Genomic DNA, 22375 nt, shown 5'->3' with positions numbered 1-22375 from the left:
ATTCATGATGTTTTGTGACTAACATTGTCCATTGAAACGACTTGTTAAAAAAAAAAGCAAAAAAAAGAACAATGGATGACAAAGGGACTGAAAAATTAATGAAACAAAACATTTCATTATATAGAACATTTATAAAACAAAGATCTATAGATTCAGAAAATAAGTACAAAAAGTATAGGAACAAACTAACCAGCATAATACCAACATGTAGAAAATAATATTACAGTAAATTATTAGACAAAAACAACACAAGAGCAACATCATACTAAATAGCATCATTAAAAATGGTGCTAGGAAGGATTACCCTCAATACATTTTAGACGGAAACCAAAAAAAAAATCACAAAATGAACGAAGTAGTTGAACACTTCAATAGCTACTTTGTAAATATTGGTACCAATCTAGAGCAAAGCATTCCATAAAACAGATAAGTTGAGGACTTCAATGACAGAATAGATAGAAGCTCAATGTTCCTCGATAATGGGACAAAAGAGGAAATAATCAAAATTGTAAAGAAATGTAAATCCAAGACATTAACTGACTGTCACCGAATTACTATTAAAGTGATACAAATAGTTATTGAAGAAATCTCAGAACTATTGATGTATATCAGCTATCATTTCAAACTGGAACATTCCCAGATTAAATTAAAAAAGTAAAAGTTGTACCGATGTACAAAACTGGAGACAAACACCAGTTTCCAAATTCCAAACCTGTTTCTTTACTTCAACAATTTTCGAAAATCATTGAAAAAATATTCAACAACAGATTGGACGTATTCATAAACAAATGTGGAACACTCGCAAAGAACCAGTATGGATAAAGAGCTAACATTTCTATATCAATGGCATTATTCAAAATAACAAAAGAGATCACCAATGCAATAGATGGTAAACAATGTGCAGCAGCAGTATTTGTGGATCGAACTAAAGCATCTGACACCATTAATTATGATATCTTAATCAATACATCGGAGCGATATGGAATCAGAGGACAGGTCGTAAAGTACCATCCATCCATTTTCTACCACTTGTCCCTTCTGGTATCGCGGGGGGTGCTGGAGCCTATCCCAGCTGCATTCGGGCGGAAGGTGGTGTACACCCTGGACAAGTCGCCAACTCATCGCTTGGCCAACACATATAGACAGACAACATTCACACACTATGGCCAATTTAGTGTTACCAATCAACGTATCCCCAGGTGCATGTCTTTGGAGGTGGGAGGAAACCGGAGTACCCGGAGGGAACCCACGCAGTCATGGGGAGAACATGCAAGCTCCAAACAGAAAGACCTTGAACCAAGGACTTTTGTATTGAGAGGCACGTGCACTAACCACTGTTCCACCGCGCACCGTTTTTCCGCCTTCCGCTGTAGTGCAGCTGGGATAGGTCCCAGCACGACCCCTTAAGGGACAAGCGGTAGTAAATGAATGAATTGATCACAAAAACATAACATTGAGATAATAATAGTAGGGATATTAATAATTGACAAAGAAAACCACACAATAAAATAATAAAAAACTTAACAGAGTTTAGGATGATCAGTAAAAACCCTGGTTAAAAAGGTTTTCAGCCTTTAACTTTTTTTTAATTTCAACGCTCTCTGCAGTCCTCAGACTCTCTGGCAGGCTGTTCTACAGATGGGTGCCATAGTGGCTCAATGCCGCCTCACCGTTGCTCTTCGTTCTGGTATTTGGTAAAGCTAAAAGGCCAATTTCAAAGGACCTCAGGATCCGCGAGCGTCAATACGGTAAAAGCAGGTCAGATAGATAAAGCGCAAGGTCATTAAGACATTTAAAAACTAATAATAAAACTTTAAAATCAATAAGACCAACAATACAATTATAAAAAGACTCCTAAAGGGTACCATCCATCCATCTTCTTATGCTTATTTGAGGTTAGGTCGCGGTGGCAGCAGCCAAGCCCAACTTCTCTCTCCATAGCTACTTCGTCCAGCTCCTTTAAAGGGGAACTTCACTTTTTTGGAATTTTGCCTATCGATCAAAATCATTATGACGATGCATGACATGACGATGGAAGTATTTTTTTTAATGCATTCTAAACATTAAATAAATGCGATGAAAGTTCGCTTACAATGGAGCTTAAGGGAGCCGCTCAATTCTGCCTATAAAGCACTTAAAAATACCCCCATTAAGGTTCTTTATACATGATGTAAGTACGGTATATACGTCATGTAGTAACAAGCACATTTATAATAACATTTAATATTTACGTATTTTTATCATTTTAAGCATACGCAGCACATTTAAAAATCGCATCAGGTTTGCTTTTTTTTCTTCATCACTGATTATTATTCACTGCAGACTTTATGAGAGCCAACAAACGTAATAAAACATAACTTACTGTATACAGTCTGCTGTCATTATGTTCATATATTCCCGTTTAGATGAATAATGTCTCATAATCCTCGCGAAGAAACCGGGTGGGGGCTTTGGGTTGAGATCAAGCATCTTTTTGTGTCGTTCTTGTCAGTTCCAAATTCTAAATGGCTGTCAAAGTGTACAAACTTGTCGGATTATATCCTCAGGCATCTACTTTCCAGGTGAGAGGTATGATTTATGATCTAGAATAAACTTAGAGGGAGCAAGGAAGCAGCAGACCACTCGATGTAAATATAGGGATATAGTTTGTCTGCTTTCGCGTTTATAATGACAATATCACTAATACTTGGTTCATATTCAAATCACGAAATGTAAATATAAATTGTTGGAGCTTTTTGGTTGGTTATTTGTTGGATTTTATGAGCAGTATAGAGGACCTCCCATTAGTTCCAATGTAAGCAGACTTTTATTTATGTTTAAATTTGAAAAACAAAATACATCCGTCAAGTCTTTCATAATGATTGTGAACGATAGGTAAAATTCCAAAGAAAGTGCAGTTCCCCTTTTAAATCTCTTAAAGAGGACCTATTATGCAACCAACGTTTCTTACCTATTGGTACCTGATTTTATGTCTTTGGGATCTGCATAAGTCCCGAAAAAAACTATAGAGGCACAGTGGAGATATTTACAAAACAACATTGCCTTCCTTTATACTTGGTCAAAACGAGCTGTTTGGAATTTGCACAACTTGTTACATTTTTCCCCTGTTGTGATGTCAGAGGATATGTCCATATATGATAGAAATTCACCCAAAGTGCTTTGTGCGAGTCCGCCTCGTATATGCACATGCATCTTCTGCTGCTGCCATTTCTAATACAAAGTAGCGTATACCGTAGTTCTCACTAAAATCAGTCAGTTGACCCCGTATAGAAGCGCTAAAAACTACAACATGGCTGGCGGGGAGAAGAGGCGGTCGAAGTGGGGGCACGTAGACCGCCCACAAAACGGCGCATCCTGAAGAGACGGTCAGAAAGCGGTCTGGAGACCGTCTGTAAAACATAAATTAGGCAAAATTTGGACTAAAATATATCGATCACAAGGAAGTGTTTTCAAATGTAGAAAAAAAATCATAGTATGACCCCTTTAAGTTAATCACTCAATCTAACTGACCAAAGTGGTTCAATTTCAAGTTGGACCTAATTTGTCTCGAAAGATAATGCCTTCAAAACTAAGAAAAGAGAGACTTGAGCTCACTGAGGTTCTCAAAGGAACGATATCAAAATTTTGTTTCACAGTTATTGCAACCAAAATTATCCTGTAATCATAATTATCGTAGTATTTTTATGTGCTCAAAAGTACTTAATATGCACACTACGATCCTTTAACCAAGCTTTATTTAAAAACTAATTAGACAACAGATGCAATATATCCTCATATTTTCCACTCTGTTCTAAGAGAGCACAGCTTGCAGGTATAATGTGCACAATTGGATAGTTTAGTTGCTCACACAATAATGTGTTTATATTGGGGTATCACGTTTGTAATGGGGAAAGATGTTAATGTGTCTTGTATTCATGTGAGCATTTAGGCTAGTTAGCGATTCGTCCACTAGTTTCCAGCTACAGATTTGTGGCACTGATATATGCGCAAATGAGTAGTATCACGGTGAATTCATCAAATTGTGATTTTTAGTCCCAGTTTTACGATGATCTTCATTTGAAATGGTAATACTAACCTTAAGTAGTTTTATCACATTTTATTATTAATACAGGTCATCGTTACATCCATAGTCTTGAATTTTCATGTTTTTTTGTGATAACACGACATAACGTGTGGTGAAAACCCTAGAACCAATTGAAACTTGATGATCGTTCTCGATATTTTGTCGTCTGATTGCTTCCTGCCTGCTTCTAGTTTTAACTTATTTTTCACATTCAAATGTCCCTTCTTTTTCAGCACCATTCTGGGTTTCATGAAGAGCAAAGACCTCCCCATCACCGAAGCCGTTTTCAACGGCCTGGTAACAGGCCACGCCCGCTCAGGGTGAGTACCTGATGCGCTCATGCTCCAAAGAATACATGTTAAATATCATATCTGTGTTTCAGCGACCTAGAGAGTGCAAAGAACATCCTGTCGGTCATGCGGGCAGCTGGAATTGACCCTAGTCCTGACACTTATGTATCACTGATGAATGGGTACGCTGAGAAGGGGGACTTGGACAGTCTGAAGAAGGTGTGTGTGTTTATTTAGTTCACATATCACCCTTTAACATTTATGTCAACGATAATGCATCTCCCTGTCAGACCCTTGAGGAGGCGGAGAGTGCCATCAGTCTGGTGGACCGAGACATCTTGCAGGTGATCTTCACGCTGGCCAAGGCTGGACATCAGCAGTATGTCCCTGAAATGATGGAGCACTTGAGGCAGGAGAGGGGCTACATTCCAGGTGCACACACACTCAACAGCTAACGACCCAATGTCCTGTGTCTGCTATTAGTATACAACTATAATAGGCAAAACATACTTTTTTAGCAGGGTGTCACGGTGTGTCTTAATCACGTGCCAGTATATATTTCAGTTTTAAGGTAATGGTTTGATATGGTAAGGGAACAAAAAACTTTAAAGCTTTGCAGCTTTTGTATAAACAGCTTTATCGATTTATAAAATGAACTATCAAACACTGCCAAGTGCTAGCAGGTCATTCTCTTTTTTTGGCTTTTTTTATGAAAACAAGTATTCCTGGGAATACCGGCCCATGTGCTGTTTTTTGCAGAACAGCCTTCTGTTTTACCCAAGGTCTGTCTAAATGAAGCACAGCATGCACGTCATAGTAATACAGCAAGCATTAATGAAACGATGCAGGTGGAAGGTGATATACTGTAAGTTAGAGATGTGCCAAATCCGTATCGGCTGATTTTTGTGAAAAAGAACGACATTGCTGTTTAATGCCGATCCACTCTGGCTGAAACTGTATTTATGTTTAGTGCCCCGGCTGACAAGCGGCTACTAGCTAATTATGTGTCTCCATAGAAGGTGTGGAGCTGCTCCCCTGAAGTAATAATTTCCTCCATTATGACAACTAAACTGCATTTTTTAGTATCTTAAGTATCATTTTCAGGTATCATTACCACTGCAGCATGAGGCTAAATATGTTGCACACTGAGAGCATTGTCAGTCAGTACACAACACGTAAGAGGAGGTCGGATCGATCCATAAATTGGTGGTGCCAGTATCAGTATATGATCGATACTAGAGTGATTAGGTTGATATTAAAATGTTTGTCAATTTTGTTTATGTTCATGTTTACAAAATCAGGATATAATTCTGTGGATACGGAAGGACTTAAAAGGGGAATTGCACTTTTTGGGGGAATTTTGCCTAATGTTCACAATCCCTATGTAAGACAAGCACACGTTTTTCTTTTTTGTATGCATTTAATAAGTACGATAAGTACGAGGTGACTAACAATGCAGCTAATGGTAGCACTCTATTGCGCCGATAAAGCCCACAAAAAACATCCATAAACCACCAATACTCCATTTACATCTCGTGACCTGAATAATAACCAAGTATTAGTGATATTGTTATTTTAAGGGCTTTTTATGATAAGTGATTGTTTTTGTAATAAATTATATTTTTATTATGTTCATAGTTTGTATTTCTTGTTGAGTACGTAGCAACACTGCTAGTGCTACATGATGCTTAGTGTTTCACTAAAGCTGGATCTGTTTATCACTCAGCTTCTAAAAACTAGATCATCCTCTGTATATTCAGGCTAAAAAATATAAGGTTCTGGATCATCATTTTTCCCAAAGTATTCTTTCTTGTCTCTAATAAAGTCTGCCATGAGTAGTAATCTTATCATTGTTGTTGAATGGAAACGCGAACATTGTGATGAGTCTGTGAAATGAATACACCACCGTATGCTAAAGTAAATATGTAAATATTACATGTTATGAATGTGCCCGTTACTTCATTACATATATACTCACAGCGTGTAAATACAAACCCCGTTTCCATATGAGTTGGGAAATTGTGTTAGATGTAAATATAAACGGAATACATTTTGCAAATCCTTTTCAACCCATATTCAATTGAATGCACTACAAAGACAACATATTTGATGTTCAAACTCATAAACTTTGTTTTTTTTTTCAAATAATAATTAACTTAGAATTTCATGGCTGCAACACGTGCCAAAGTAGTTTGGAAAGGGCATGTTCACCACTGTGTTACATCACCTTTTCTTTTAACAACACTAAATAAACGATTGGGAACTGAGGAAACTAATTGTTGAAGCTTTGAAAGTGGAATTCTTTCCCGTTCTTGTTTTATGTAGAGCTTAAGTCGTTCAACAGTCCAGGGTCTCTGCTGTCGTATTTTACGCTTCATAATGCGTCACACATTTTCGATGGGAGACAGGTCTGGACTGCAGGCGGGCCAGGAAAGTACCCGCACTCTTTTTTTTACGAAGCCACACTGTTGTAACACATGCTGAATGTGGCTTGGCATTGTCTTGCTGAAATAAGCAGGGGCGTCCATGAAAAAGACGGCTCCTAGATGGCAGCATATGTTGTTCCAATACCTGTATGTACCTTTCAGCATTTGGTCACGGTCATTCAATGTTGGTTTCCGGCCATGCCGCTTACGTGGAGTGATTTCTCCAGATTCTCGGACCCTTTTGATGATATTATGGACCGTAGATGTTGAAATCCCTAAATTTCTTGCAATTGCAATTTGAGAAACGTTGTTCTTAAACTGTTTGACTATTTGCTCATGCAGTTGTGGACAAAGGGGTGTACCTCGCCCCATCCTTTCTTGTGAAAGACTGAGCATTTTTTGAGAAGCTGTTTTTATACCCAATCATGGCACCCACCTGTTCCCAATTAGCCTGCACACCTGTGGGATGTTCCAAATAAGTGTTTGATGAGCATTCCTCAACTTTATCAGTATTTATTGCCACTTTTCCCAACTTCTTTGTCACGTGTTGCTGGCATCAAATTATAAAGTTAATGATTATCAGTTTGAACATCAAATATGTTGTCTTTGTAGCATATTCAACTGAATATGGGTTGAAAATGATTTGCAAATCATTGTATTCCGTTTATATTTACATCTAACACAATTTCCCAACTCGTATGGAAACAGGGTTTGTAAAATGTTGGAGGCAAAAAGTGAAGTTCCTCTTATAAGGGCAAAAATCTAAGGATTTAAAGAATATTAGTAATTTTCGCTTTTGTTTAGTGTGCTATTGACTTTGTTTTGATCAAACAATTGTATATAATGAAAGCGAATAAGTAACTAGTTTTATGTTTATATTGTTAAAACTGTCAATTGCACTCACCATCAATAAATTGAACATTTTACCGTGAACACATGTTCGGTATCGGGCGATTTCACTCATGGATGATTGGTATCTGCAACATAAAACCCTGATGGGAACCACCCCAATATAAATGTCAGGTGGTGTCGCCCTGTGTGTCTAAATCAGCACTAGCAGTGGCACTAGATCTCACATAAGCTTTATTACAATCTCACCATAAAACTTGTAGTGAGGAGAACACAAGTTATTATATGGTTGTAAATTGTTACTGTAATCACAAAAGGTAGTAAGTGTGCATTATGTTGAGGTGATATAGCGGCACCGCAGGAGAAGGAAGCACGAGGTCAGCCACACGTCTTCCGAGGTTGATTTTTATTTCTTTTGTCTTTCCTCTTTGCAGATGCGATGAACTTGTGTCTGAGCCTCATCACGCTGGGTCTTGACGAAACGGCCTTCGCCATCCTGAAAACCTTTACCATGGTGAATCGGTACTCCAACAATGAACCGGAGAACCAGGGAAACTTCTTCTTGAGGCACTGCATCAACGTAGACACGGTACTTGACATGGGGCGGAGTGGGTACTGGTGGTCATAGTCAGGTCTGCTCAAATTGTTTTGAGTATTATTATTTTTTAATTTGTGTGCATGAGACATTTTTTTCAAGGAATCGATGGGCGCACAGCATTTAGCCAAGAGCTTATTTCCATCGTAGTCTTAATTGGTAAGGGTTGAGTTGGTTGTGCACAAAGCCGTCCTAATTTTGCATTTGCAACCCTATTTTTAAAAACGTATACACACCCACTCATGTCAATATTTATATACACCCTTAAAAGACGTCAGAAGTAGTTTGAAATGCGTAGTAAATGCTATTGCTTGTTGTCCCGCGAGTTATTCATTTTGTGCGTTACAGCCGCTGGAGAAGATCAGTCATTACTGCAAAGAGCTGCAGGACTCCAATATGCACACACAGCCGCTCAGCTTCACTCTATTTTGTGCTCTGGAGGCCAAGAAGATAGGTATGGCATGCCTCCCTTTGCAGTTTGATGCGGAACTTTTCAAACACATTTTTTACCCCTTAAAAAAATTTATGTTTTGTTTGTGTAGATGTGTCTCTTGAGCTGATGAAGGTGATGCAGGAACAGAATTTCCCCATCAAACCTCACTACTTCTGGCCCCTGCTGATTCAGCATGCCAAGGACCGCAACAAGACTGGTAAACACACACACACGTACATACACTGTTTTAAAAACAGTTATTTGTTCTTCTTTTGTGTACCTAATGTTGTGACCACTGATTTTAGAAATCTTGTTAAAAGTTTAGTTGTGGTGCAGAGGTTGCCATGTGATTTCAGTCTAGTATGTGTGTGTTAAAGCGCCTACCAGCTGTTAGTACGTCCCATGTGCAAAGCAACTATTTTTTTGTTTTTATTTTGAGACCATGCATGATATCTGCCCTTCAAATGTTATAATTTGCAATTCAGACAGGGGGGATTGGGGTTGGGGAGGATTATGACCTCAGCCGCTATTTTGTTAGCAGAAAGAGCTTTTTAAAAGAGCGCTCCACCTCAAATATTAATGTCCGCACGACCCAGCTGGGACAGATTTCACCAGACCGGGCCAGCCAAGGGCAAAAAGATTTGATCCCACCCCCACCACCCGCTCCTGCGTGAGGGCATTTGAGCGAGAGGAGATGAAACAAACACGCACAAACATCTCTCTGGGCGAATAGATGGCAAACTTTTAGAGGAGGTCCCAACTTCCCTTTGCACACACACATACACACACTCACGTTCCAAAAAAAGACACAGACTTTCAGGAAATGCTCTCAGACATGAATGGCAAATCTTTTAAAACCGATCCTCTCATATCACTAGAAGATTGCCCTTTATAGCAGCAAGCATATTCGACATAGATAAGTAGATGCAGTATGTACATCCATTGTGTATGTATTTGTTTAACACACTCATAACTGTGATGTGTACTCTTTTATACTGTAATCATAGCGTAGCGTTTATTCACCTTAACTTGGCGTCAATAAAAGCGGGATATTTTCAGAGATTATTTACTTCATGTTAAAATTCATGAAACATCTATAGACAATGCACATGTTATATTTTTTTCAAGCCTATACATATAACTTCCTGTTTAACAAGATATACTATATAAATATAATCAACAAAAGTATTCATATGTTTTGTTTTTCATTTAGATTAGGCCTGGGCGATATATCGATTTTATCAATACATTTAGATGTTTTTTTTTGCAAACAACAATAAAAAAAAAATAATAAAAAAATCTGTTTTTTTTCTCCTCTTGCTCCGGGAAACTTTTCGGTAGCAGCACAAAAAGCTTCCAGTCGAGTGCGGTTAATGCAACTCTTTACGAGGCAAACTAGCCCGCAAAAACAAACAATCTCCCGCAACCTGCAGCTTATTGTTGTTGAATCTGGAATCATTTACACAAGGTACCATGTATGAAAAAAGAGAAGCACAGTGGAGAACGATCATTAAAGCAGTCTCTCAGCACATACAAAGAAAAAGCCTGCATTTATTCACTTACTAAAACCATGGTCCATCAATATTTTACTTGATTATTTATTTGTATACAATGTCGAATACTACATTCTTATTGTCATAAGTATTCAAGACAGAAATTTTAAGTTTGCACTTCATTAATATCAATGTTGTAGATGATTTTATTTGCAGGCAATATGCGGTGCTACTTTTTTGTTAACAGAAGTGTTTTATTCAAGACATAAGTATCACCTCCCAGAGGAAGCTCTTAATTTAGTTCTTTGGAAATCATTCAATTAGAAGTACAATTTATATCTGGTTTGAAAAGAACATTATTCAAATTCTAATTTTGCTAAGAGTAAGATGCCGTGTCATTTCAAACTACTAATTTTTGTTCAAGTAAAAGAAAACTTGTGTGTCATTTGTATTCATTAGTTTCTTTAAAAAGTAGTGAAAAATCATAAATCACATTTTTTTAATGAAAAAAAATCTGGATTTTATTTTTAGGCCATATAGCCCAGGCCTAATTCAGATTTGACTGCACTTTGTGCGCACCTTTCTTTGCGTCTGGCTCTGGGGCAGCTTTTTTAGCAACAGGGGTCTTTCTTCTTTCTAAACGCTGTCGTAGCGTTTTAGGTGACTGATATGGATTTTTTTTTTTCTTCCTCTGAAATCGTGAAGAAGTCCTACATGATTAACAAACATGGCGTTTGTTTACAATGAGTGTTTTACTACAAGTTAACGACAGGAAAAAAGGAGCGCTTTACTTGCTCACCTAAACCCACCTCCAGCACGGTACAAGTAATCTCGTCTGTTTAGAGCGGTTTTAAAATAATCCGAGGTATTTTTTAATGTTATTTATCAGTATGACGTACGGCATCATATGAGCCTGATAATTATCGGTCCGATATTTAGTGTTGACCCCTAATTCATTGTTTTACCTTAATAACAGGGTTCCTATGTATCCTGGCAAATGTACATACAAACTGTAAACAAACTATTTTCTATTCATGAAAAACATGTGGGAAATTATTTTTTTTTTAAAGTTTGTCCTGAAAACGATTAAGTTCTCCTGCAAAATGATTCATGCAGCCCGTTTTGTGCGTAAATGCAAACAGGGTAAAAGTTATACGCATATATGTCGTCACCTTATCTTCTGAGCAACATTAAGGCACAGCACTTTTCTGCTTCTAGCCAGCGCATCGCCCCATGTGACACGAACATGCCAATCAAATTTGCATTCTCGCTTCACATGGAGTTATGCAACCCAGTGTCGCTTTCTTAAGTGAATTATCAAAACCTTTGAGTTCTCTGCCGCTAGACCAGTGCTTCTCAAATATTTTCTGTTATGCCCCCCGTAGGAAAATTAAAATATTTTTGCCCCCCCACTCGCCACCGTGACTATAAATAGTATAATCTGTCTTTAAAAATGTTATAACTATACCTCTGCATAACATTGTAAGCTTATTAACATTAAAGGAACACACCAGTCTTTCCCCGTCTCCCAACGTGATTACAGTGAAGCCATACGCTTCATCGTATTCTGGTACGGCAAAAAAGCATGTTCCCCACTATTTGAGAAGGGCTGTGCTAGAATAAGCTCCAACAATATCTTGTTGACATGAATAACTTGTGTTATTATGACAATGAAGTAATTGATTGATCGATTGATACTCCTTTTCAAGACTTTTGGAAACGCTGACATGAAAGCACGTATAGCTCTTCTCAACGAGCACCAGGTGCTCTTGTGGGTATGGCGTCACATTAGTGTCAAAAATCCGAGCGCATAAAAACTGTTATCGCGCGCTGATTCTCCACTTCGTGCGCGCGCGACACCCTTTTGCGCGCGCGCGGTGCCTTTCTGCGCGCGCCGTCTCGGTCTGTGCGCTCTCCGTGTACTTCTGGCATCTCTCCTCGCGCTGTCATGTTTCTTTTTGGCACTTTGGGGGCGGATATGCTTAGACGGCCCCTCCTTTCTGATTGGCTGTGAGCATTTTTCATATGACCAATGATTCTCCAGCGTAGCAACGTTGTAGCCATCTTACCTCGGACAGCTAGCCTCAATTATTACATTGATGTCAATGGTACATGTACTAATTAAATTACCATAACTTGCTCGATTTTAGACCAATTTACAAACGGTTTGCCTTGTTACAAATCTTATTACATGTAGATATGACATAGGATGCTGTACCTGTTGAAATGACCTCTTTCGCTTTAAAAAAAAAAAAATTACTTAATTGTGCAACATAGTTGTGTAGGGTCAGTTCTCTGATTATTTTAAACTGTTTCAGAATACATTATTAAAAGGCAATTTTTAACATTTTAAAAACAAAATTCAAAGATTATTTCATTAATTTTATGGCTGAATCAAAAGAAATTCCATAAATTAGAAAACAAATGTTCAAGAAGAAGTGAAAATATAAAATAATGTTATGGTTGGATGTTATTGCTGGTGGACCAGTTCTGGCTGAAAGATGTGATTATGGTGTTTGTTGTCTTATTATTTAACTGGGGTCACATTTTGTATTACCCTGTATTGTGTTTATGTGGTATAAAATAACCTTCATCAGCGCGCGACATTTTTTTATCTACTTCTTCCTCCGTAAATCTTGATACATATTGACGATGACACGCCCTGCTATACTTCTGATTGGCTCTGAGCATTTTTCGCCTGACCAATCAGAAAGAAGGGGCCGTCTAAGCATACCCGCCCCCAAAGTGCCAAAACGAAACATGACAGCGCACAGAACGAGACGGCGTGCGCGCAGAAAGGCACCGTGCGCGCACAAAAGGGTGTCGCGCGCACGAAGTGGAGAATCAGCGCGCGATGACAGTTTTTATGCATTTGGATTTTTGGCACTAATGTGACGCCATATGTGGGCCCCTCCCCCATCTAAACACACTCACAGGCAGCTCCGTCTTGTTTGTAATAAATCCTGCAACTTTATTCCGCTCTCCTACAGCGTCCATCACACACACACACACACACACACACACACACACACACACACACACACACACACACACACACACACACACACACACACATGTACGCACGTCAAGGCCAAAATATGCACATTTGATGATGTCGTTTTGTCATGGGTTTGGGTTAGAGCAGTGGTTCTTAACCTTGTTGGAGGTACCGAACGTCACCAGATTCATATGCGCATTCACCGAACCCTTCTTTAGTGAAAAATAAAAATAAAAAAAATTTCAAATTCAAGACAAAGTTATATGTTTTTTTTACTGGTGCACAAAATGAACCGTGCATGAGAATCACCTTGTTCAAAGAACAAAACCAACACAGTGCATGAACTCACAACTAATTACACACCTGGAAATTAGAGGGAACATTGTTTGGGGGTATCCATAATATGCCGATAGGGAGAAGTTTTTATTTTCACGATGAGTTGGGTGTGTCTTGACCTCTGCGGCAGAGGCTCCGCCGAACCCCTGAGGCCGACTCACCGAACCCCTAGGGTTCGATCGAACCCAGGTTAAGAACCACTGGGTTAGAGTCTCACCCACTGTAGGAGCCTAAATGATGTTTAGGTTAATTTACATTTTATGGAAGGTGATGTATGTTTATTCAGCCAAAAGGAGACTATTTACTTTATTTAAATAATACGAAAATGTATATATTGCATGCTTAGAATAATTATAAGGTACACTTTATTTGTAATTATTACATTTGTCTGAATAATTTGATGACATACTATTTTATACTGCTTTAATACCGTGTAGAATATGTACCTGTTTAATTGAATATACAGGACTGTCACAGAAAATTAGAATATTGTGATAAAGTTCTTTATTTTCTGTAATGCAATTAAAAAATTAATGCAATTTAAAAAAACAAAAATGTCATACATTCTGGATTCATTACACATCAACTGAAATATTGCAAGCCTTTTATTATCTTAATATTGCTGATTATGGCATACAGCTTAAGAAAACTCAAAAATCCTATCTCAAAAAATTTGAATATTTCCTCAGACCAAGTTAAAAAAAAAAGATTTATAACAGCAAAACAAAACCAAACATTTGAAAATGTCAATTAATGCGCTCAGTACTTGGCTGGGAATCCTTTTGCTTGGATTACTGCATCAATGTGGCGTGGCATAGAGGCAATCAATGTGGCATTGCTGAGGTGTTATGGATGCCCAGGATACTTCAATAGCGGCCTTTAGCTCATTTGCATTATTGGGTCTGGTGTCTTTCAGCTTCTTCTTCACAATACTCCACACATTCTTTATGGGGTTCAGGTCAGGAAGTTGGCAGGCCAATCGAGGACAGTAATGCCATGGTCAGTACACCAGTTACTTGTGGTTTTGGCACTGTGGGCAGGTGCCAGATCATGCTGGAAAATGAAATCATCATCTCCATAGAGGTTTTCAACAGATGGAAGCATGTAGTGCTCTAAAATCTCTAGAAGCGTTTTACTTGGGCTATGGAAAAGAAGCACTGGACAGTTGCAGAGTGGTCCAGAGTCCTGTTTTCAGACAAAAGCAAGTTTTGTATTTAATTTGGAAGTCAAGGCACTAGAGTCTGGAGGAAGGCTGGAGAGGAGCAAAATCCAAGTTGCTTGAAATCCAGTGTGAAGTTCCCACAGTCAGCAATGGTTTGGGGAGCCATGTCAGCTGCTGGTGTTGGTGCATTGTGTTTCCTCAAGTCCAGAGTCAATGCAGCTGTGTACCAAGAGATTTTAGAGCACTACATGCTTCCATCTGTTGAAAAGCTCTATGGAGATGATGATTTCATTTTCCAGCATGACCTGGCACCTGCCCACAGTGCCAAAACCACCAGTAACTGGTGTACTGACCATGGCATTACTGTCCTCGATTGGCCTGCCAACTCCCCTGACCTGAACCCCATAGAGAATTTGTGGGGTATTGTGAAGAAGAAGCTGAAAGACACCCGACCCAATAATGCAAATGAGCTAAAGGCCGCTATTGAAGCATCCTAGGCATCCATAACACCTCAGCAATGCCACAGGCTGATTGCCTCCACGCCACGCCGCATTGATGCAGTAATCCGTGCAAAAGGATTCCCAACAAAGTACTTAGTGCATTAATTGACATTTTCAAATGTTTGATTTTGTTTTGCTGTAATACATCTTTTTTTTTAACTTGGTCTGAGGAAATATTGTAATATTTTGAGATGGGATTTTTGAGTTTTCTTAAGCTGTATGCCATAATCAGCAATATTAAAATAATAAAAGGCTTGCAATATTTCAGTTGATGTGTAATGAATCCAGAATGTATGACATTTTTGTTTTTTTAATTGCATTACAGAAAATAAAGAACTTTATCACAATATTCTAATTTTCTGAGACAGTCCTGTATGGCGGAAGGATCTGTGTGGTAACATGGTTTGGACACAATGTATTATGGGTAATGGCAGTCAGGTATGGTGGAATCGAGCCACACAGATTGATTGATTGTTTGAAACTTTTATTAGTAGATTGCACCGTACAGTACATATTCCGTACAGTTGACCACTAAATGGTAACACCCGAATAAGTTTTTCAACTTGTTTGTCGGGGTCCACGTTAATCAATTCACAGTTTTTTGACCTTACTCTTACTTTTTCTAACTCTTTCTTATTGTAACAAACTCACTTTATTTTGCCATTCATTTGTTCCCACATCGTTATTGTTTTACGTTTTAGAAGGATTAAGTTGACAAGTAAACGATACAAAACGAAGAGGAGCATCTGGAGTTTTGTTTGTTGTTGCCGCAGCAAGCGGCAGCAGGAGAAAGTAGAGGAGCGTCAAGCTAAGGCTTCATTAGGAAACTACACCCACATCCTAGCCCCTAACCCAGCCTTCACACATGCCTCAAGACCAATTATGTAATTTTGATAATGGCATCATTACGTCGTCATTCCCGCGACGCGCCACTGCCGCAAGTAAATTGCAGTCCTGTAAGAAGGACTGTACAGTAATGTCAGGAATTAGCTCAAAAATAGACCTTAACGAGTAGGGTTGCTAAAAAATATATATTTTCTTGCCCCCTGTGTGTTATATGTCCTGTGTCAGCAGGCAAGAGGAGCTTTTGTTTTGACAGGTTTCATTATAATTTGTATACTAAATAATATTGCTAAAATTAGTTTGAATTAAGAATCTGAATCGTCAAAGGATTATGAATCAAATCGTCTACCCAAGAATCGTAATCGACTCGTGAGTTGTCTAACAACTGGGACTTTGACCCTTGTTGCTTTTTAGACTTAGACTTAGACAAACTTTATTGATCCACAAGGGATCGTTCCAAATTTGAGCATTTTTGTTGTTTGAATATTTTTGCCAATGACAGGTGAAGCTCATCCTGTTTTTTGTCCCCACTTTCACTTTGTGACAATATTAATGGCTGGCTAATTTTTTCGTTGAATTGCCCCGCTCACATACATTCCAGACTATAAGCCACTACTTTTTTCCTACACTTTGAACTCTGTGGCTTTGAACCCTGTGGCTGATTAAATGGTGTGGCTGATGTATACCGGTACATTTTTCTTTGCTGACGGCCGTAATGTAAGTAGTTCTTATTTTTTTAAACAAGCAGACACACCAAAATGGTGCATTGTTTGTGCAATGGTGCCATCTTTTGGACGAGTTCGCTCACTGCAGGTGCTGCAGTGCCTTTCTGTTTAGACTAGACATTTCAAGCGACATAGAAGAGTCGTCCTGTCTTCTATAGTGTTTCTCCTCGTATACATTCTTTATGCATCACTCCAAGCAACGTTGGTAAGTTTTACAATATAACTAAAACTGTTCATACTTACTAAACAGTCCCATGTTGGAGTGTTTTCATGCATATTTGTACATTAGCTTTAGCTAATATCCTAACACGTTTACAAGTGTCTGTGTTGGTATTATTAACTCAGAATGGCATTCTTTTTGTATTGTTTCAGTTTCACAAATTCCTCAGTAAATTCACCAATATGTCACTGTGGAGTTATTGAGTCTGTTTAGCTGATTGGAGGGCTAGCTTCCACAGCTGGTGGGTCCATTACGATGACTTCTGTTTTGATTCATCAGCCCGTTTGAAAACAATTAAGTTATCTAAATAAACATTTTCAATATCTTTGTGTAAATAACTAATTTCACAACGTATATATCTACGGCTAATAAATGGAAAAATATTTTTTTCTTCTAAAATTTAGTGGGTGAGGCTTGAATACCAAGTGCGCTCTATAGTCTGGAAAATACGGTATATGAACTCAAAAGGGGGAGGAGAAGGAGCTGTGTCAGAATGGTCTCAGTGACAGATAGCTGACATTTGGAGACTTGTCAGAATTCACAACTCGTTAGCGGACGTGCTGTCAAATGCGTCTTCGGCAGCGGCTTGGCTTTTAAGTGCTTTATTTATGCCAAACGCCCGCTCTTCTCTCTTTGGGGTTTTTTACAGCGATTAATAAATGATGCATTTTGCCCCTGTCAGTTAATTGACATCATTTGAGCTGGCAGGGAGGAGGAAGCGCTCCGTCCAACGCGACGGAGCTGCAGATTGACTCCTTGTGCGGTCGAGACGGCTTCTCAGGTTGAGCGGTGAGATGCTTGAGCGCCTGACTTGGCAGATCAGAGAGAGAAAAAAAGCATGGCTTTAAAGCGCACATACTCGCTGTCCTAACCGCACATTCCTTAAGACACAAACACAGGCGGCGTCCATTTAGTCATGGCAGTGTAAAACGGAAGGAGGGAAAGTGGAGAAAGTTCTCTTTGGTTGGCCTTAACCCTCATGAATGATGCAGGCGCTTCCCCTCCGCGCGCTCTTACACACTCCCTGGCTGCAGGGGGTGTGTGTGTGTGTGTGTGGACGGACGGACGGAGAGGGAGGGCGGCCTCACAGAGGGGGGAGGCGGTGCAGGTGATGTGACTGATGCGGAGTGACTTGATTTCATGTAAATGCGAGCGCTCTGAGGGAATTCACTTTGGATTACGCGCCCCACTGTGCACGACCCATGAAATATTAAGCGCCGTGTCACTTTTTGTCCACAGGTGTCACTAGCGGGCAGAGAGGCCGGAGCTGCGGAATTGGAAAAAGGAAAGTGAGGGGTGGGGGGTGCTTGGTGCATTTCGATGAGGTGTGGATTTGGTGTGTTTTAGCGGAAGCATATGCTGGGCCGCGCTTGCCCACCTGCCGCCAGCTCGTCGCCACTTGTCAGTCCTGGCGACGCCGTGCACTTTTATCACATGTGACACAATGTAGCAAGAGAACAAGGGCAGCGAGGTGTGGGGGAGAGCAAGGTTACCTCACTACTTGCGTAGTTTGTTGGCTTTTCTATCTGCAGGTCTGTACTCATTGTCATGTGACCTCACCTTGAACCCACCTGTCCTGTCCATCAAAGTGTGTACTCACACTAAGCCATTCCTGCCGTGTTGGACTTAGGCTCTACTTCCCCCGTAGACATGCGCTCAGCGAGGTTGTCTCAAATGGAATACTTCCATCAGTACACTTCAATAAGAACACGGTGCACACTTGTCCTGAGTGCATGTGTAGTGCTGTCCCAAATCATTCACTGTGGTTGTGAACTTACGGAAAATGACAATTCTTCTTCTTCTGTTCTTTTTTTAAAATTGTGAATTACAACCACTTGACAGAGCACTTAAATGATTCACAGCATTACAGCTCATTGAGAAGAACGGTCTGTATTTTCACTTCATGTCTCAACTCGATCAAATGTATCCATTCTAAAGGGCTCTGATTGCTAGCGACATTTAGTGAGAATGTTGCAAAGTTGGCAACACTGAACCCGTTGCTCCGTCTTCTTGTTCTGGCAGACCAGGTGTGTTATGTGTTTTTATGACTGAGATTAATGCGCCAAATGTAATTATTTTTTATTACTTTATAGTGTCAATGTACTATTATTTACTCAAAAAAATAAGGGGAACTATAGAAGTGTGTGAATTAAAATACAGCATGAATCGTGCTGGTCCCACAAGTTCACTTAAAATTCAACAATGCCATGTTTGGGTTCCTGAGTTGCCGGTTGCCGACTCAACCGTCTCTTCGCACTTCGGCACTTGGTAATGACTCCAGCAGCACTGAGAGCGGACTCGGCCAAACTACCTCTAGGTGATGTTGCCATTTTCAATGCCAACAAAGACATCGACCCAAAAAACTCTCCGACGTACGTAAAGCAATGCTCCACTTTTGTAGCATGAACCTAATATACTTTGTCTTTGCTATTGACATGCTACTGATTAGCATTAGCAATTTTACATGGCGATTTATTTCCACACCTCCAAATTTGTTTTTGGAAACTACAACAAAGGTGCACGTTACAATCGTACAGCTGTTGGGTTATAAGTACAATACTTACTTTTTTGGGGGGGAGCAACAAAAACCAAAACAACACACCATTAATTATATATACGACTACTATTTAACATCTTGGACTAGCAACTTAATGTCATACCTGCAAATGAGACTCAGAAATGTGATAATGAAACAAGATATAACTGGACAGCAGTTATCATAATCAGCTTAATTTTTAAATATTGCAATACAAATTAGATTTTATTATCAAAACAGTATTTTTTTAACACACACAAAAGTAACAAAAATTGGTACTGTTGAGTACTTGTATCGATTCCCAAGTACTGGGAATTGGTACTGTATCTGTTCTAATGTGAATGGTACCCATCCCTAGCATGAGCATTCCTTGACTTTGTTTGATTATTTCCATTTTTTTTTTTTTGAAGTTGTTCGGATTATTTGTCAATAATTACATGCAAGATGGGTGACCACGTGACCAAAATGACTTATCTTAATTGCGCATTTAGCGAGTGTTGTGCAGGTTTTTACCCGTGGCTCATTTTGAGCCTTTGTATATTTTATCTGTTATAAATAGTTTACATTTTGAGGAGCGATCGCATTACAGTCATTTTGTGACTCTGCTATACTGTGTGCATTGAACTTTGCTTTAGGTGTTTCAGGCATGGTTCGACTAGCCTAGTTTGAGTACGCCCTAATAAACCACCAAGCGCTTTAGTGGTCGAGTAGTCCAACAGGGGGGTAGGAAGGGTAAGAAACCACTGTTACAGTTAAGCGAAAAAGGCTTTCATTCTAAATAATCTGTTATGCGATGAGGATGCAGAGTCAGATGTAGTGGTGGTAGGGGTGTGGTAGGCGGGGGGATTAAAAAGAAGAGAAGTGACAGGTACTCATGTCCAAGGACAGCTTGGAGACGACAGCGACCGGTTGGCTCCCCTCTCTGCTCCGTTCCTCTCATCCTTGACAGTTAACCTGCAGACATGAGTCTGACGATGATATCTTGTGACCGCTGCCATCCTTAACTCACTACTTTTGATACTTCTCACCCGGATTTATGTCAGCCTTCATGCTAACCAACCTGGAGAGGGCCTCCCCTCTCCGTCATCTCTTGTCCCTCACTTTCTACGCCATGCACCAACATATTCAAGGCCCAGAGCTTACTTGGATGAGATGCCACATGGTATTGCACCAAATTGTTGTTTGTCATAATCTTCCGTTCAGAATATACTCCATTTTGCCTTGGCTTGTCCTACCTAATTCAATTCACTCACCCTCTGATATTGTCACCGATGGTCTGCAGAACACACTTAATTTTAACTATAAGGTGAATAATATGCCCCAGGATAATGCAAAAATAATGTTACACCGTATGTAGGGATGTAACGGTGTGAACATTTCATATCACGGTTATCGTGACTAAAATTATCACGGTTGGCCTTATTGAGATATTGTTGAATGTGCTGAAAAAGTACTAAAACACGTTGAAATCTTTTGACCAAGTAATTTTTTTTAAATAACTCAAATAGAAAACACACTATTCTACATGTTTTGTTTCTTATTTTTCACTGATTTTTAATCTTTGCCATTAAAACCGATAAAATACCAAGCTTTTATTGTTTTAGGTATTGGTTAGTACTGTATAACTTTTAAATGTATTTAAATGAGAAGTGCATAACAAATCTATTTTATTATTTATTGTTTCTGGCGGCTGTGATGAGGTGGCGATTTGTCCAGGGTGTACCCCGCCTTCCGCCCGAATGCAGCTGGGATAGGCTCCAGCACCCCCCGCGACCCCAAAAGGGACAAGCGGTCGTAAATGGATGGATGTTTCAGCGATCTTTGAACACACGTAAAAACAACTCTGTTTCGTATTCCTGTAAGTGTAGAAAAATCACTCTTTTTAAGAGAGCACAGCTTATAGGTTCAATGTGCATAATTGAATATCTTAGTTTTAATTTCAAGTTCGACTTAATGTCTCAAGAGACTTCAGTTCACTGAGGATCTCATAGGATTACGTGAACGATATAAAGTTTCTCTTTACCGTTATTGCGACGAAAATGATCACATTATTTTTTAATGTGCCCAAAAGTACTTGTACATACTAAAATCTTTTAACCAAGTTTTATTTAAAAAAATTATTAGACAACAGACACAATATATATTCATGCTTTCCACTGTTGGAGGAGAGCACAGCTTGTAGGTTCAATGTGCACAATTGGATAGTTAAGTTGCTCAGACAATAATGTAGTTATACAAGTTTATATTAGGGTATGACGTTTCTTAATGGGGAAAGACGTTGTTTTTTGTTTCCATGGCGTCAGTCAGACTTTGAGTTCATCAAAGTGCAGTTATCGTTATACACACACTGACTGCTGTGGCTATAGAAATTTATTATAAACCTCACATTTTTTACGTTGTATTCTAACAATAAAATTAAATAATGCAATGATATACACATTTTTTCAAATTATCAACAAATAGTTATGTTTATAGTGCTTTGATTCGTACTGGCCTGTATTTATTTATAGTACAATTATGATTTTATACTTTGCTTATCCAGGGGGTCTTTTAAATTGTGAGGATTGCACAGGTTTCATGACTCTTGCTTTTTTTCCCCTCTATTCCTGGTCTCCATTCACTTGTTTTGTTTGTCAGCCACAGCAAAATTGATGGATTATTCAACAGGAACTGATGCGCTTCTGCTCTTCTTTCATAAAAAAACAAACAAAAAAAACAAAAACGCGGGAAAGCGATTAAGTGGAGGGATACGAATGGACAAGTCGCCGGGCTGAATGGACAGATAGTCCATTGAGAAGGAGGAAGATCGTCTGTTTGCTTTTATTCTTGGAAAAATGGGTTGAGATGGATAGTGAGAGGGCGGCGGATGAATGAGCGATGTGGACCAACGGGGATAAATGGACGCA

General features: G+C 39.2%; 1 protein-coding gene across 1 annotated transcript in view; it reads left to right on the top strand.

Annotated features, from left to right (window-relative positions):
• lrpprc (leucine-rich pentatricopeptide repeat containing) overlaps positions 1–22375 on the top strand; it is a 150512-nt gene that overhangs the window by 4797 nt on the left and 123340 nt on the right. The window contains exons 6-11 of the mRNA XM_061965277.2: positions 4297–4383; positions 4446–4572; positions 4644–4785; positions 8063–8217; positions 8572–8677; positions 8766–8873. Of these exons, the coding sequence (XP_061821261.1) occupies positions 4297–4383; positions 4446–4572; positions 4644–4785; positions 8063–8217; positions 8572–8677; positions 8766–8873 (725 nt within the window). The remainder of the gene's footprint in view (positions 1–4296; positions 4384–4445; positions 4573–4643; positions 4786–8062; positions 8218–8571; positions 8678–8765; positions 8874–22375) is intronic.

The sequence above is a fragment of the Nerophis lumbriciformis genome, linkage group LG02 (assembly GCF_033978685.3).
Source record: "Nerophis lumbriciformis linkage group LG02, RoL_Nlum_v2.1, whole genome shotgun sequence".
NCBI lineage: Eukaryota > Metazoa > Chordata > Actinopteri > Syngnathiformes > Syngnathidae > Nerophis > Nerophis lumbriciformis.
This window is presented reverse-complemented; position numbering and strand designations above follow the sequence as displayed.